This window comes from Hylobates moloch, unplaced genomic scaffold (assembly GCF_009828535.3).
Source record: "Hylobates moloch isolate HMO894 unplaced genomic scaffold, HMol_V3 SCAFFOLD_10, whole genome shotgun sequence".
Lineage (NCBI taxonomy): Eukaryota > Metazoa > Chordata > Mammalia > Primates > Hylobatidae > Hylobates > Hylobates moloch.
In genome coordinates this window covers 8598216-8611644 of record NW_026652285.1, presented here as the reverse complement: position 1 = coordinate 8611644, position 13429 = coordinate 8598216, and the positions used below count along the sequence as shown (strand labels likewise).

The 13429-nt window shown below is 42.2% G+C and overlaps 1 protein-coding gene across 2 annotated transcripts in view; it reads left to right on the top strand.

The window, feature by feature from the left end:
• DHX40 (DEAH-box helicase 40) overlaps nucleotides 1–13429 on the top strand; it is a 44967-nt gene that overhangs the window by 14359 nt on the left and 17179 nt on the right. For both annotated transcript variants that reach the window (XM_032162912.2, XM_032162911.2), the window contains 4 exons: nucleotides 1831–1917; nucleotides 2056–2238; nucleotides 8269–8349; nucleotides 10261–10418. In XM_032162912.2, the coding sequence (XP_032018803.1) occupies nucleotides 1831–1917; nucleotides 2056–2238; nucleotides 8269–8349; nucleotides 10261–10418 (509 nt within the window). The remainder of the gene's footprint in view (nucleotides 1–1830; nucleotides 1918–2055; nucleotides 2239–8268; nucleotides 8350–10260; nucleotides 10419–13429) is intronic.

Below are 13429 nucleotides of genomic sequence, written 5' to 3'. Positions count from 1 at the left end.
AGACGGAGTCTCACTCTTTCACCCAGGCTGGAGTGCAGTGGCGCGATCTCGGCTCACTGCAAGCTCCGCCTCCCGGGTTCACGCCATTCTCCTGCCTCAGCCTCTCCGAGTAGCTGGGACTACAGGCGCCCGCCACCACGCCCGGCTAATTTTTTGTATTTTTAGTAGAGACGGGGTTTCACCGTGGTCTCGATCTCCTGACCTCGTGATCCGCCCGCCTCGGCCTCCCAAAGTGCTGGGATTACAAGCGTGAGCCACCGCGCCCGGCCCAATCCTGTGTGTTTCTTCTGGATAAAATGATCACCCAGGTCTGAGAGGAAGTCTAATTTCCTGCTTTTCTTCGTTACTTTAAAAATAATGGTTTCACTAAGGAATTAAGGGAGTGCTCTCCTGGGTAAATTAACCTCTGTAATTTTCTGTGTCCTGCACAGGCAAAAGCCGTTAAGTAGCATGTTTCAGAATGTTGTCTTGTTACTGCTATCCTACTTTGGTTCCTTACCTGACTTGTTCACCATTTAATTGGCTTAGAATGGCTTGTTAAGAGCTAGTTGAAATTAGATTCCCGAATCTGTTTAAATGGTCTGAAGCTGACTTTCAAGTTTGTGTATTTTTTTTATCGAGGCAAAATTCACATAAAATTAATCATTTAAAAATGAACAATTAAGTAGTACTTAATACATTTACAGTATTGTGCAACCACTTCTTCTGCTTAGTTCTAAAATGTTTCGACACCTCAAAATAAAACCCCATACCCATTAAGCAGGTACTCCACGTTCCCCTCTTGACCCCAGCTCTTGGCAACTACCAGTCTTACTTTTTGTTTGTATGTATTTTCTTTTTTAAAAAATTCTTTAGATATGTCAGCAGGAAGCAGTATCTATTTTCTATTCTGGATATTTCATACAAATAGAATCATATAATATGTGGCCTTCTGTGTTTGCTTTCTTTGACTTAGCATAATATTTTTGAGGTTCATCCACATTGTAGCATGTATCAGTACTTCATTCTTTTTTGTGACTGCATAATATTGCATAGTGTGTGTGTGTGTATATATATATCTATATATATTCCATTGTGTGTGTATATATGTGTGTGTATATATACTACATACATATATGCAAAGCAATTTTTTCATCCCTTCTTCCATTAATGGTTAATGGACATTTAGGTTGTTTTTTTTTTTTTTTTTTTTGAGACGGAGTCTTGCTCTGTCACCCAGGCTGGAGTGCAGTGGCGCGATCTCGGCTCACCGCAAGCTCCGCCTCCCGGGTTCACGCCATTCTCCTGCCTTAGCCTCCCGAGTAGCTGGGACTACAGGCGCCCGCCACAGCGCCCGGCTAATTTTTTTGTATTTTTAGTAGAGACGGGGTTTCACCATGGTCTCGATCTCTTGACCTCGTGATCTGCCCGCCTCGGCCTCCTAAAGTGCTGGGATTACAAGCGTGAGCCACCGCGCCCGGCCTTAGGTTGTTTTTACCTTATGGCTGTGATTCATAGTGCTGATATGAACATGGATCTGTAAGTATTTGTTTGAGTACTTGTTCTCAGTTCTTTTTGGTGTACACTTAGAAATGGAATTGCTGGATCATATGGTAATTTTGTGTTTAACTTTTTGAGGACCTCTGAACAATTTTCCACCTCGGCTAAACCATTTTACATTCCCACCAACAACATACGAGGGTTCCAATTTCTTGACTTTCAAGTTTTACACTTAACATAAAAGGCATTCTGTACCTGCTAGTTTGCTAGAAAAGGAGAAACCAAAGTGGTTAAAAATTAATAAGTCTTCTTTTATTTTCCAGAAACTTAACTTGCTTTGATTCTTCTTAGATATGTGGTAGATGGTGGCTTTGTGAAGCAGTTAAATCACAACCCCAGATTAGGGTTGGACATCCTGGAGGTGGTTCCAATTTCAAAGTAAGTCTCTATGTCAAATCTTTTTATTCAAAGAACAACTGATTAGGTAATTTCTAGCTGGTTTGGGAAGACAAAGTAAATTACCTGAGAAATCCACAGAACATTTTGGGGAATTTTTGGGTTTTTTTCCTTCTGTAGGAGCGAGGCATTACAGCGAAGTGGCCGAGCTGGCAGGACTTCTTCAGGAAAATGCTTTCGGATCTATAGTAAAGATTTTTGGAACCAGTGTATGCCTGACCATGTGATCCCTGAAATTAAGAGAACTAGTTTGACATCTGTAGTTCTGACCTTAAAGTGCCTTGCCATACACGATGTCATAAGGTATGTAGACAACTAGAAAAAAAAAAGAAAAACTTGTTAGCGTGGAGCCAAGTTATTGGCTCAAAAATTATTTTGAAATATTTGACTCATACATCCCTGAGAGTTGAGGCTAACCTCTTTTACAGGTTGGTTTTTATGTTTTTATATTGGTTGCTTTTCTTTCTTTTTTTTTTTTTTTTTTTTGAGACGGAGTCTTGTTCCATTGCCCGGGCTGGAGAGCAGTGGCGCGATCACAGCTCACTGCAACCTCCGCCTCCCGGATTCAAGCAATTCTCCTGTCTCAGCCTCCCGAGTAGCTGGGACTACAGGTACCTACCACCATGCCCAGCTAATTTTTGTATTTTTAGTAGAGAAGGAGTTTCACCTTGTTGGTCAGGCTGGTCTTGAACTCCTGACCTCAGGCGATCTACCCGCCTTGGCCTCCCAAAGTGCTGGGATTACAGGCGTGAGCCACTGCACCTGGCTCTATTGGTTGCTTTTCAACTAAACTAACACAGAAGACTTCCTTGCATTGCTTTAGTAGGATCTCTTGCTCATGTTTAACCTTGGCTTAATGGTGGGGTTAGGGGGTTGTGCCGGTGTTTATTTGGATCACTTAATGACCACTGTTTATTTGTAATGAGAGGTATATAATGAGCTGGGCATAACAGTTTATGCCTGTAATCTCAACACTTCGGGTGGCCAAGGTGGGAGGGTTGCTTGAGCCCAGGAGTTCGAGACGAGCCTGGGCAACATAGTGAGACCTTGTCTCTACAATTAAAAAAAAAAAAAAAAAAGTCTGATGTGGTGCATGCTTGAGTCCCAGATATTTGGAGGCTGAGATGGGAAGATCACTGGAGCCTGAGAGGTAGAGGCTGCAGTGAGCCATGATTGCACTACTGCAGCCCCAGCCTGGGCAACAGAGTGAGACCCTGTTTCCAAAGAAAGGGGCTGGGCACGGTGGCTCACGTCTGTAATCCCAGCACTTTGGGAGGTCAAAGTGGGTGGATCCCTTGAGGCCAGGAGTTTGAGACCAGCCTGGCCATCCTGGCAAAACCCCATAGCTACTGAAAATACAAAAATTAGCTGAGCTTAGTGGCACACGATTGTAGTCCCAGCTACTCTGGAGGCTGAAGCACGAGAATCACTTGAACCCAGGAGGCAGAGATTGCTATGTGCCAAGATCACACCACTGCACTCCAGCCTGGTCAACAGAGCAAGATTCTGTCTCCAAAAAAAAAAAAAAAAAAAAAAAAAAGTATACAGTTGGAAAGTGGAGTGCTTTTTTTGAATGGCCAGCATTATACTATATATCATGAAAGACAGAGTAATACTCTAGTTTTTTGCTTTCGCGAAGCTTAAGTTGTATTAGGGAAACAAGGTTCAGACACGTGAAATAAAGGATAGAAGAACAGTTCTATCCTTTAGAACAGTTAAATTAGCCAAATGTTAATATAATTTATTGGTATAAGATACAATATTGTTATAGATAGAAATTTCTTTTTTTTTTTTTTTTTTGAGACGGAGTCTCGCTCTGTCACCCAGGCTGGAGTGCAGTGGCGGGATCTCAGCTCACTGCAAGCTCCGCCTCCCGGGTTCACGCCATTCTCCTGCCTCAGCCTCTCCGAGTAACTGGGACTACAGGCGCCCACCACCACGCCCGGCTAATTTTTTTGTATTTTTAGTAGAGACGGGGTTTCACCGTGGTCTCGATCTCCTGACCTCGTGATCCGCCCGCCTCGGCCTTCCAAAGTGCTGGGATTACAAGCGTGAGCCACCGCGCCCGGCCTGTAGATAGAAATTTCTATCATACATGGTAGGGGAATTAATGCAGGAAAGTACTGTCTTCTTTATTTTGGTCTTAATTGTCTTGGAATGTAAAAGTGTTCAGGAATTTTGGGGGATGGTAACCATGCAGTTTTTAAATTCATAGTAAGTGATTATTAGGTGCATTCAAATATGTATTGTAGTCCGGGTGCGGTGGCTCACGCCTGTATTCCCAGCACTTCGGGAGGCTGAGATGGGTGGATCACCTGAGGTCAACCTGGCCAACATGGTGTAACCCCGTCTCTATTAAAAATATAAAATTAGCCAGGATGGTGGTGCTCGTCTGTGATCCCAGCTACTTGGAAGGCTGAGGCAGGAGAATTACTTGAACCCAGGAGGCGGAGGTTGCAGTGAGCCAAGATCGCGCCATTGCACTCCAACCTGGGTAACAAGAGCGAAACTGCCTCCAAAAAAAGCCAAAAAACCAAAAAAAAGGCAAAAAAAAAACAACCCCAAACCTGCAAATACTCATTGTATACTCTTGGGAAGCCAATTTGCCAATTTCAAAATGTTTTGATAGTTATCATTAGACTAGAGATTTTCTGAATGAGAATATGTAGATACTAGAAAGAGAAAAGCATGTAATAAATGAAATTCTGACTGTAACAATAAATTATACCAATGAAAAGAAGGAAAGCTCCATTTAAAGAAGTCCAAAGAGCCAAATAGAAAACTTTCAGATGAACCCAGATTTTAAAATAATGGCTTGATTTTTTTCATTTGGGGATAAAGGGCTGTTTTTGGAAATAGCTGCTCAGTAAGTTTGACATCGACTCCTAGTGTATTCACAAAGGATAGCAGAGCAGCCTCTAACCAAGAATGAGTATATATTAGAAAAATAGGAATAATAATTAATATCATCTGCATTGAATTAGTTTTCCATCTTAAGTCTTAAAACCCATAGTGTACTAAAAATCACAAAATTTTGTTTCAAAATGCTTGAAACAAAAAACAAAGACTTCCTTTTTAAAAAGTTGTATAAAGAATAGGGAGAGGTAGACCCAGTGTTTGGGATAGATGGTATAGGATTCATAGACGACAGAAAGAAAATGGATCTTCTCAATTATTTTGCTTTCCCTTTCTTTTCCATCAGGAAGAATAATTTTAAAACTGAAAATGCAAGAACAGGTCTGAATAAGAAGGAATTGATGACTAAGGTGGATTAGGAAATAGTGAGGGAAAACCCACCACCATAAATGATTTTGTCTCGAGCATTTAGACATTATTTCCGTGGCGCTAAAAGAACTTGCAGATTTAGTGTCAGAGTCATCGTAGGTCATCTATGAGAAATTATGCAGAATAGGTTATCAGAAAATTGTGAAAATGGCAAAAGTCTTGATTTTTTTCATTTGGTAAAAAGGGCAGGTTCTGGGCCGGGCACGGTGGCTCACGCCTGTAATCTCAACACTTTTTTTTTTTTTTTTTTGAGACGGAGTCTCGCTCTGTTGCCCAGGCTGGAGTGCAGTGGCGCAATCTCGGCTCACTGCAAGCTCCGCCTCCCGCGTTCACGCCATTCTCCTGCCTCAGCCTCTCCGAGTAGCTGGGACTACAGGCGCCCGCCACCACGCCCGGCTAATTTTTTTTTTTGTATTTTTTTAGTAGAGACGGGGTTTCACCGTGGTCTCGATCTCCTGACCTCGTGATCCGCCCGCCTCGGCCTCCCAAAGTGCTGGGATTACAAGCGTGAGCCACCATGCCCGGCCTAATCCCAACACTTTGGGAGGCCGAGGCGGGCGGATCACGAGGTCAGGAGATGGAGACCATCCTGGCTAACACGGTGAAACCCCGTCTCTACTAAAAATACAAAAAAATATTAGCCGGGCGAGGTGGCGGGCGCCTGTAGTCCCAGCTGCTTGGGAGGCTGAGGCAGGAGAATGGCGTGAACCTGGGGGGCGGAGCCTGCAGTGAGCAGAGATCGCGCCACTGCACTCCAGCCTGGGCGACAGCGAGACTCCAAAAAAAAAAAAAAAAAAATATTTTTTTTTAAAATTCCACTGGCATAGACTTTGGTTACATTAATAAACTAGGTGATGGGGAATTACAGCATTCCTGTTATGTGTTGGTCACTCAACATTTGGAATTCAGTTTTGGATATAATCAAGTTTTATGAGGAGTTTGACATACTAGTGTTTTTAGAGAATGGTACTTAGGTATGGTAGATCTCTTAGAAACCAAGTAACTTATAAGGAGTGGTTGACAGAATTGGTAATTGGAGGAAACAAGTGGGGAAATTAATTGCAGTATTTTAGAATAAATAGTTTTTCCTATTATATGGAAGAAGCAGCTGACTAGTTTGGTATTGCTCTAGTACAAGGGTGGCAAACTATGGTCTAATCTCACTGACTGTTTTTGTAAATAAAATGTTAGAATGCAGCCATACCCATTTGTTTATGTGTGGCTGCTTTCACTGTAATAGCATGGTTGAGTAATTGTGACAGAGACCATATGGCCTGCAAGCCTAAGCTATTTACTATTTGGCCCTTTACAGAAAATGTTTACCAATTCTTGCTGTAGAAGCTACCAGGACCTCTTGGTACAAGTTGTAGGAAAGCTGACAGTACAACAGTGTAAGATATTTTTGTTTGCTTATTATTTTTTCTTTTTATAAGAGATGGGGTCTTGCTGTGTTGCCTAGGCTGTTCTCAAACTCCTGAGCTCAAGCAGTCCTCCTGCCTCAGCCTCCCAGAGTGCTGAAATTATAGGTGGGAGCCACCATCCTTGGCCTTGTTTGTTTATTTATTTTTAAATAGGGTTATCAATCCTGGAATGGACATTTTGTATAAGGTATTGGACCTTTTGTCTTTTATTGGATTTTTTTCAAGGTGAGAAGTTGGAGTAGATGATTTTTCATATCCAGATTTAAGGTGGAAAAAATAACCCAGTGCAGATGATATCAAGTAATTATTTTTCCTGTTTTTTAAAAATATATATTCATGTTTGATGATGCTATCCCTTTTGAATATTATTGTTAATTTTCTTGTTAATTTTATTTATTAATAGCACATTATGGTAATATAAGAGAATGTCCTTATTTTCAGGAGATGCATGCCGAGATAGTTGTAAGTGTGCAATGGCATTGTATTTGCAACTTATTCTGAGATAGTTTGGCAGAAAATAAGTACATACACATGTACACATATGTGACACAAATATGGCTAAATTAATTGAATATATTTCCCCATTTATACAAAAGCATTTTGTCCAGCCGGGTGCAGTGGCTTACACCCGTAATCCCAGCACTTTGGGAGGCTGAAGTGGGTGGATCACCTGACATCAGGAGTTTGAGACAAGCCTGACCAATATGGTGAAACCCCGCCTCTACTAAAAATACAAAAATTATCTGGGCGTGGTGGCAGGTGCCTGTAATCCCAGCTACTCAGGAGGCTGAGGCAGGAGAATCACTTGAACCCAGGAGATGGAGATTGTATTGAGCCGAGATTGCCACACTACATTCCAACCTGGGCAACAGAGTGAGACTCCATCTCAAAAAAAAAAAAAAAAATTAAATTTAAGAAGCATTTTTGAGGCTGGGTGCGGTGGCTCACACCTGTAATCCTAGCACTTTGGGAGGCCGAGGCGGGCTGATTGCTTAAGCACAGGAGTTCAAGACCAGCCTTGACAACATAGTGAAACCCTGTCTCTACTAAAATACAAAAAATTAGCCAGGTGTGGTGGCATGTGCCTGTAGACCCAGCTACTCGGGAGGCTGAGGGCAGGAGAATTGCTTGAACTTGGGAGACAGAGGTTGCAGTGATCAGAGATCGTGCCATTGCACTCCAGCCTGGGCAACAGAGCGAGAGTCCATCTCCAAAAAAAAGCATTTTGAGGTACTATTGAACAATTTATAATTTTCAGCCACTTTCAATTAGTATTTCTCTACTATTTTTATAAAAGTTTGGAAAAAAATTATGGACTGCGGAAAAGAATAGACTTGACGTAGGCTGTGAAGGATGGGTGGGACAGGATTAGGATAAGTAGACTGGTGAGAGTATTTCAGCTAAGGGGAGTCAAAAAGAATCACTTCTTGAAGTAGAGGAGTGTGATTCAGAAAAAAAATTATTTCCTCTTTTGCCAAATGCTGATCACGATAATTTTTTTTTTAGAAAAAAAAGATGACTTGAAAAATAGAAATAAAACCTTTTAAAGAAATTTTCATCATATCTATATAAAATCCTACCATGTTCAAGGAATGCCTCTCACTTCATATCTTATTTAAACACACAGGTTTCCCTATTTGGATCCACCTAATGAGAGACTTATTTTAGAAGCTCTTAAACAACTTTACCAGTGTGATGCTATTGACAGGTAAAAAAAAAAATCACAATCAAAACAGATATTGATCTCTTTTTAAACAGGGCTCTAAATACCTTTCTCTATCAGTAGAAAATAATCTGTTTAAATTGAATGGATTGTTAGTCTTTCATCACAATTCTGATTGAAAAACCAGCCAGGCGCGGTGGCTCATGCCTGTAATCCCAGCACTTTGGGAGGCCGAGGTGGGTGGATCATGAGGTCAGGAGATTGAGACCATCCTGGCTAACATGGTGAAGCCCTGTCTCTACTAAAAATACAAAAACAAAATTAGCTGGGCATGGTTGCGGGCGCCTGTAGTCCCAGCTACTGAGGTGGGAGAATGGTGTGAACCTGGGAGGCGGAGTTTGTAGTGAGCCAAGATCGCGCCACTGCACTCCAGCCTGGGCGACAGAGCGAAACTCCATCTGAAAAAAAAAAAAGGAGAGAGAGAAACTACACGATATAACCCCTTTTGTTTAATAAATACTGGTATTATTTAACAAGTAATTTCTGAGTACCATTTCAGTGCCAAGCATTATGCTGGATACGTAAAAATGATGAGAGCCAGAGTCCTTGTCTTTATGTTTGTGTGATGGGGTGGTTAGGTTTATATTAATAATTATTATTCTCTTGGATGTGTGTGGTGGCTCATGCCTGTAATTCCAACACTTTGGGAGGCCAAGGTGGGCAGATTGCTTGAGCCCAGTAGTTCGAGACCAGCCTGGGAAACATAGTAAAACCCATCTCTACTGAAAATACAAAAATTAGCTGATTGTGTTGGCACATGCCAGTAGTCCCAGCTACTCGGGAAGCTGAGGTGGGAGGATCACTTGAGCTTCAGAGGTGGGGGGTGCAGTGAGCTGAGGAGATTGCACCATTGCACTCCAGCCTGGGAGACAGAGCAAGACCCTGTCTCCAAAAAAAAAGGTAAAATTTAAAAAATAGCACTTTGGGAGGCCGAGGCGGGCGGATCACGAGGTCAGGAGATCGAGACCACGGTGAAACCCCGTCTCTACTAAAAATACAAAAAAAAAAAAAATTAGCCAGGTGTGGTGGTGGGCGCCTGTAGTCCCAGCTACTCGGGAGGCCGAGGCAGGAGAATGGCGGGAACCCTGGAGGCGGAGCTTGCAGTGGACTGAGATTATGCCACTGTACTCCAGCCTGGGCAACAGAGCGAGACTCTGTCTCAAAAAAAAAAAAAAAAAAAATTCTCTCATGTCTTCAAAGACAGCTTCTATTTTTTGTTTTTTGTTTTTTGTTTTTTTCTGAGACGGAGTTTTACTCTTGTTGCCCAGGCTGGAGTACAATGGTGCATTCTCAGCTCACTGCAAGCTCCACCTCCCAGGTTCAAGCAATTCTCCTGCCTCAGCCTTCCAGATAGCTGGGATTATAGGCATGCACTACCATGCCCAGGTAATTTTTTTATATTTTGGTAAAGACAAGGTTTCACCGTGTTGGTCAGGCTGGTCTCAAACTCCTGACCTCAAGTGATCTACCTGCCTCGGCCTCCCAAAGTGCTGGGATTACAGGTGCAGTCCCACCTCAGCCTCCTTAGTAGCTTTGCAACCCCTGCCTCCCGGGTTTGAGTGATTCTCCTGCCTCAGCCTCCCAAGTAGCAGGGACTACAGGCGCATGCCACCACACCCAGCTAATTTTTGTGTTTTTAGTAGAAACAGGGTTTTGCCATGTTGGCCAGGCAGGTCTTGAACTCCTGACCTCAGGTGATCCACCTGCCTCAGCTTCCCAAAGTGCTAGGATTACAGGCATGAGCCACCACACCTGGCCTAATTTTCTTAAATTGAATTGAACTTCTGGAGGTGATTAGAGGTAATGTAAATTACATCTGATTTATTCTGAATGATGAATGTTACATTTGTATTCTCCCAGTGTAGAAAGACTTAAAAACTTTTTCTTTGTATTAAGGAGTGGCCATGTCACCAGACTGGGTTTGTCTATGGTGGAGTTTCCTTTGCCTCCACATCTGACATGTGCAGTAATAAAAGCTGCTTCCCTGGATTGTGAAGATCTACTACTTCCAATAGCAGCAATGTTGTCTGTGGAAAACGTCTTCATTAGACCTGGTAAGATGTTTATTTTAAGTTGTGTTTTTAAAAATTAATAGACTTGGCTGGGCATGGTAGCTCATGCCTGTAATCCCAGCACTTTGGGAGGGCAAGGCGGGTGGATTGCTTGAGGTCAGAAGTTGGAAGACCAGCCTGACCAACATGGTAAAACCCCGTCTCTACTAAAAAAAAAAAAATCAATCTATCTATCTATCTATCTATCTATCTATCTATCTATCTATCTATAGACTTTATTTTTTAGAGCATTTTTAAGTTTACAGAAAAATTGAGTAGAAAGTACAGAGGGTTGACATTCATCCCCTCAACCTCCCACAGCAATTTCTCCTATTAACATCTTTCATTTGTATGACACACAAGTTGCAATTGGTGAGCCAATATTGACACATTATTATTAACTAAAGGGATCACTCTTTGTGTTATATGGTTTTAGCTGGGATTACAGGCATGTGCCACCATGCCTGGCTAATTCCGTATTTTTAGTAGAGGCGCGGTTTCTCTGTGTTGGCCAGGTTGGTCTCGAACTCCTGACCTCAGGTCATCTGCCCACCTGGGCCTCCCAGAGTGCTGGGATTACAGGCGTGAGCCAGCACGCCCAGCCGGGTTGTTTTCTTATTGTTAAGAGGTCTTTGCATATTTTAAATAGTTATTTAACAGATATATCTTTTGTAAATATTTTCTCCCAGTTTGTGGTTTATCTTCTAATTGTTTTGACATTGCCTTTTGCAGAGCAGAAGTTTTTATTTTTGATGAAGTCTACTTTATCAATTATTTCTTTCATAGATTGTGTCTTTATTGTTGTATCTAAGAAAGTCATTGTCATACCCAAAATAATCTAGATTTTCTCTTCTATTGTCTTTTAGTATTTGGATGTACAGTTGTTGTGGTACCATTTGTTCAAAACACTGTCCTTTTTCTGTTGAAATGCTTTCGCTTCTTTGTTAAATAGCAGCTGACTATTCTTATATGGGTCTGTTTCTGGGCTCTGTATCTTGTTCATTTGTCTGATTGTCTGTTCTTCCACCAATACCACACTGTCCTGGTTATTGGAGCTTTATAGTAACTCTTGAAGTTTTGTTCTTCCTCTTCAAAAATGTTTAGGCCATTCTGGGTCTTTTTCATATGAACTTCAGAACCAGTCTGTTGAAATCCACAAAATAACTTGCTGAACTTGCTGGGAATTTTTTTTTTTTTTTGAGACAGAGTCTTGCTCTGTCACCCAGGCTGGAGTGCAGTGGCCTGATCTCGGCTCACTGCAAGCTCTGCCTCCCAGATTCGTGCCATTCTCTGGCCTCAGCCTCCCGAGTAGCTGGGACTACAGGCGCCTGCCACAACGCCCGGCTAATTTTTTGTATTTTTAGTAGAGACAGGGTTTCACTGTGTTAGCCAGCATGGTCTCAATCTCCTGACTTTGTGATCCGCCCGCCTCAGCCTCCCAAAGTGCTGGGATTATAGGCATAAGCCACTGCGCCCAGCCCTTGCTGGGATTTTAATTGGGATTGTGTTTTAATTAAGATAGATTAAGTTGCGAAGAAATGACATCTTGACAGTATTGTCTTCCTATCCATGTACATAGAATATCTTCATTTATTTAGATTGCCAGTAATTCATTGAGCATTTACTGAGGGTTTACCGTGCCTTAGCCCTAGGACAGAAAACTAAGGATAAACAAGTTTTGTTGTTGTTGTTTTTGAGACGGAGTTTCACTCTTGTTGCCCAGGCTGCAGTGCAGTGGTGTGATCTGGACTCACTGCAACCTCCTCCTCCCAGGTTCAAGTGATTCTCCTGCCTCAGCCTCCCAAGTAGCTGGGATTACAGGCATGTGCCACCACGCCTGGCTGATTTTTGTATCTTTAGTAGAGATGGGGTTTCACCATGTTGGTCAGGCTGGTCTCGAACTCCTGACCTCAGGTGATCCGCCTACCTTGGCCTTGGGATTATAGGCGTGAGCCACCACGCCCAGCCCAGCGTTAATTTCCTTTCATTAGTAAAGGAAGATAGTGCTTTTATAGTACATTAGTAATATACTAATTTTTTTTTTGTAGGATCAAAAGAAAAGGTAGTTTAGCCCTTGCATCCTTAGAGAATTGTTTTGAAGTTTCCAGGTCTTTAAACTTCTGCTTCTTTCTTTTCTTGGTGTGTCAGTATAGGACACAATTTAATTTGACATATGTTAGATTCGTTTTCATACAGTGGAGTAACTTTTTCTTTCACCTTGTCTGCAGCCAGACAATAGAATGGGTTAGGTCACTGGCTTTATACCTTTGTAGGCTGGAAGTGTCGGGTCCGGATTAATTTATTATTGCCATGATTATAATGGAGGGTACATTTTTCTAAAAAAAATACTCTAATCAATATACTCTAATCAAATAGTTTGCAGTCTTTTTTTTTTTTAATTTAACAAATTTTTAAATTTTATTGAGACAAGGTCTCACTGTGTTACCCAGGCTGGAGTGCAGTGGCGTGATCTTGGCTCATTGCAACCTCTGCCTCCCAGGCTCAAGTGATCCTCCCATCCTCAGCCTCCCCAGCAGCTGGGACCACAGATGCTTGCTACTATGCCTAGCTAATTTTTTGTATTTTTGTAGAGATGGGATTTCACTCTGTTGCCCAGGCTGGTCTTGAACTCCTGAGCTCAAGTGACCCACCAGCCTTGGCCTCTTAAAGTGCTGGGATTACAGGCGTGAGCCATTGCACCCAGCAGTTGCAGTCTCAAGTGTCAGAATTTTAATTCTAGTAATACCGCTAATTGCAATTTTTTGTTCTAATAAAATGCTGTGTAAAAATAAGTAATGTTAACTGGTTTTCATGAGGTAGTATCAGAGCTAAAAATACCAGTGGGCACAGTGGTATCCCAGCTCCTTGGGAGACTGAGGTGGGATGATTGCTTGAGCCCACGAGATCTGGGCCAGCCTGGGCAACATAGCAAGACCCCATCTCTAATAAGAAATTAAAAAATAGGCCAGGTGTGGTGGTTCACACTTGTAATCCCAGCACTTTGGGAGGCAGGT